Genomic DNA, 3,993 nt, shown 5'->3' on the forward strand with positions numbered 1-3,993 from the left:
TTGAGCAGCAAATCAGCATATTAGAATGATTTCTGAAGAATCATGTGACCCTGAAGACTGGAGTAATGATGCTGAAAATCCAGCTTTGTTCACAGAAATAAATTACAGTTTACAATATATTCACACAGAAAACAGTTCTTTTAAATAGTAATAGTATCTCACAATATTTCTGTTTTTACTGTATGTTTGATCAAACTAATGCAGCCTTGATTAGCATAAGAGACTTCTTTCAAAAATATTTTTAAAATCTTACCGACCTCAGTCTTTTAAACAGTACTGTATAATGCACGGAGTGCGTAAATTACATAATTTTCATTTCTGAGAGACCTATTTCTTTATCAAAAGGCTGCATACAGTGGGAAAGTGGTCTTACATGTGGAATGTGTATATTTAGCCTGTGTAAGTGTAAATAGCCTCTCTAGGGCCGGGATTGATTTTGCGCTGGTTTAAAAAGGCCTGGACTGTACTTGATCTAATCCATAGCCACTGAGCCTCACAATCTTTGATCTTCTGCCGGGAAAAGCCACTGTCATCAGCTGTGTCCTTCCTTTGGTCAGGGCCTCGGGAGAATAGCTGTTGTTCTTTCCGTTCTGATGCGGAGCCTGCCTGATCTTGGCTATCCATTGGAAAGTGATGATCTAGTCACAAACCACGAAAAAAGAGCAGCTTCTACCAGCAGAGATCATGTGATCACACTATGAGCAAATAAACCTCCATCCTCATCCGTTCATTCATGTAAGGCAGTAATGAGGCACCTGGTGACATTCAAGCTCTGAAACCTAGTGAGCTGCCCTGCTGTCTGCTGCCTACATAGGCAACTCTCTTCTAAGAAACATCCGAAGTGACTGAACTGAAATGCTGTACATAGACAGCAACACATGCCGCAACATCCGGAGGATTGACTCACAATTGATACTCCCAATTGAGTTTGGCATGCTTACAAAGCATAAAAATAGCACACAAAATATTAGATAAAGTAGATTTTTTTTTTCTACAGTTCAGAAAGTTTTGTTTAATGTTTTGAAAAGAGTCTCTTATGCTCATCGAGTCTGCATTTATTTGATTAAAAAAAACAGTAAAAAAATATTATTACAATTTAAAAGAACTGTTTTCTATTTTAATATATTTTAAACTGTAATTTATTTCAGTGATCCAAGCTGTATTTTCAGCATCATTACTCCAGTCTTCAGTGTCACATGATCTTCAGAAATCATTCTAATATGCTGATTTGCTGCTCAAGAAACATTTCTGATTATTATCAGTGTTGAAAACAGTTGTGCTGCACAATATTTGTTCACAGATGAATAGAAAGTTCAAAAGAACAGCATCTATTTGAAATTTTGTAACATTACAAATGTCTTTACTGTCACTTTTAATCAAATGCATCCTTGCTGAATAAAAAATATTAATGAAATGCTTCCTTGATTAATAATAGATTAACTTGTTACTTTTGGAAGGAAACTGAGAGCTGATAGTCTGCTGGATGAAGTTAAGCCATGTTATTCTGTTGACAGGTCACAGGTCACTTCACAGAGGACTTCCTGTTTAATGCGGCCATCTCTCGGCTCATGGGCCTGACCAACACACTCTCAGTAAGTCATCAATGATCCGTCTGACTTTCAGAATAATGTGCTTGGAAATTCAAATGATTGATTGAGCTTTCTGAATTCCCGTGATCTGTTCTGCTCTGGTATCGTAGCAAGCCTCATCTCGAGTGGTTCTGCACAGCGTGGAGTTTGAGGAGGCTTTGGCATCGCTCTGTGTGATGGCGGCACCCATGTGTCCACACTTAGCTTCTGAACTCTGGGCAGGTATGACACACGCACTTCCACCTCAATATTTCACAATACTGAAAATACGGTCATTGTTTACTCATCCTCATGTTCCTTAATGAAGGTAATGGTGGATGGACACTGTCAAGCTAGGAAAAAACGTTATAAACAACATAGGCCTATAAACATCTAGCAATGCTATAAAAATATGTTGTGTGCACGCGAGAGGCTCCGACACGTTCATGGATATTGTCCTTATCACAGTGGAAAACACTAAAATATTCTGTCATTTTTGGTCATAAAGATAGGAGTAGGACATATTTTGAAAACCTGCAAAGGGTTTACTTTTATTTATGTGTACGATCACCTGCTGCAGTGCCCATGAGCTCCTCCAGAGGGCACTCCCACCTTGTTCACTTTCTAACATGGACTTCATTCCCCATAATCCTTTGCACACACTCATCAGCACTCATTGTTTGCACCTGTCTTGTTAACCCTGTCTGCTCACCATATATAAGCCTGGTTCATTTTGTCATTCATTGCTAAGTCTGTACTGCAATTCTAAAGCCCCGTTCACACCGCCAGCGACTTTTTCGCTGCTTGTCGCTTGTGGCTGGCAATTGAGGTCGCTAGTGGGCGTTCCCACTACTGGTTGCCTAGTTACCCCCGTAACACTCCACTACAGCAGATGAATCATGTGCTCTCCACTGACTTCACTCCCATTGGTTGTCGCTCGCGAAATTCGCTGCTTATTTGCATAAAGTTGAAGAATTCTGAACTTTTGTCGCTTGACTCGCATCGCTTGACACGCCCACATTCCGTCGCCAACGGTCACTGTCGCTCGTGTCGCCGGAAGTCGCCAGCTCTCCATTGAAAATGAATGGGATTATGTCGCTCTGTCGCTGTGTGTCGCTGGCGGTGTGAACGGGGCTTAAGCCTCGTTTCCTGGTTTTCTCGTGTCTTGGTTCTTGGTTTTGTTTCCCTGCCTGTTTTGGAGTACCCTTTTGTGTTTTTTGCCCTGTTGTTATTGATTGGACTGATTGCCCGTGTTATGACCTTTGCCTGTTTTTGGACTTTGATTGTGGATTACTGCATCTGGATCCTCAACCTTCGTGTACCTGTGCAGTTTTATGACAACAATAAGAACAAAGAAAGCAAACAGGGTGCACTTTCAGCCGTCATGCGGCCATAAAAAATTAAACAAAACAGACAGCCTATTTATTTTATTCTCCATTTTGTCCTGATGTTTATGCGCATGCAAAACTAAACCTCTGAAAAGAAAAACATTTATTTTTAACGGGTCACTTAACCACTCTAGTTTAAATTAAATTTAACATTCTAATTTAGTCAGTTAATGGATAGGAAATGAACATCATAATGTTTGAGAATGAGCTCAGTCAGCGGAGAGTAGGTGGTCTTTAGTGACTGTTCGACCGCATGAGCGTCCACACTACGAGCGCAATCCGGTGTTTTCCGGTGAATGCATTTTCAACTACGTCTGGAAGTGGTCGAAAAAAACAAATAAGCAAGCCCAGCCCAGGTGACTGAATGATGACCATATTCATGTACCACAACATTTAATGATTCTGATGGTAGTGCCATTTATGAATTGGTTTCCTTTCAATTGAATTTGTATAGTTGGTCTTGCCTCACAGGAAGATGAATTGTAATGAGAAATTTACTGAATTGCAATTCAATGAAATTCAACACAGGCAGACAACAAAATAATTTTAACATTTAAAAAAATATATTTAATCATGAATATCAGTGTTGGGGAAAGTTACTTTTATAAGTTATACATTACAATATCGTGTTACTCCATAACAAGTATGTAATTCTGTTACTTAGTTACTTTTCTGTGGAAGGTAATGCATTACATTACTTTTGTATTACATATTGCTTATTTGTTTTTTTAATAACAAAAAACCCAAAAGTGATATTTTTGGCAACTGTAAAGGCTCTCAGCACAGGGACAGGAGAGGTGTCAGTGAGTAAATGGGAAACAAAGTAGCTTGCGTTACTTATTTGAAAAAGTAACTCAGATATTTTGTTGTAAATATAAAAGTAGTGTGTTATTTTACTAGTTACTTGAAAAAAAGTAATCTGATTACATAACTTATGTTACTTGTAATGCGTTACATAAATTTTTTCACAAAAAAAATTATTTTTTGTGACATTTAGCGAAATACTTCTAATCTTCTGCAAAAAAAAAAAAAAATTA

The 3,993-nt window shown here is 38.4% G+C and overlaps 1 protein-coding gene across 1 annotated transcript in view; it reads left to right on the forward strand.

Moving 5' to 3' along the window:
• The window catches only part of lars2 (leucyl-tRNA synthetase 2, mitochondrial), an 83,832-nt gene that overhangs the window by 74,072 nt on the left and 5,767 nt on the right, over nucleotides 1-3,993 (forward strand). Inside the window, exons 17-18 of the mRNA XM_016544139.1 lie at nucleotides 1,515-1,592; nucleotides 1,700-1,811. Of these exons, the coding sequence (XP_016399625.1) occupies nucleotides 1,515-1,592; nucleotides 1,700-1,811 (190 nt within the window). The remainder of the gene's footprint in view (nucleotides 1-1,514; nucleotides 1,593-1,699; nucleotides 1,812-3,993) is intronic.

The sequence above is a fragment of the Sinocyclocheilus rhinocerous genome, unplaced genomic scaffold (assembly GCF_001515625.1).
Source record: "Sinocyclocheilus rhinocerous isolate Xijiao unplaced genomic scaffold, SAMN03320098_v1.1 scaffold369, whole genome shotgun sequence".
Taxonomy (NCBI): Eukaryota; Metazoa; Chordata; class Actinopteri; order Cypriniformes; family Cyprinidae; genus Sinocyclocheilus; species Sinocyclocheilus rhinocerous.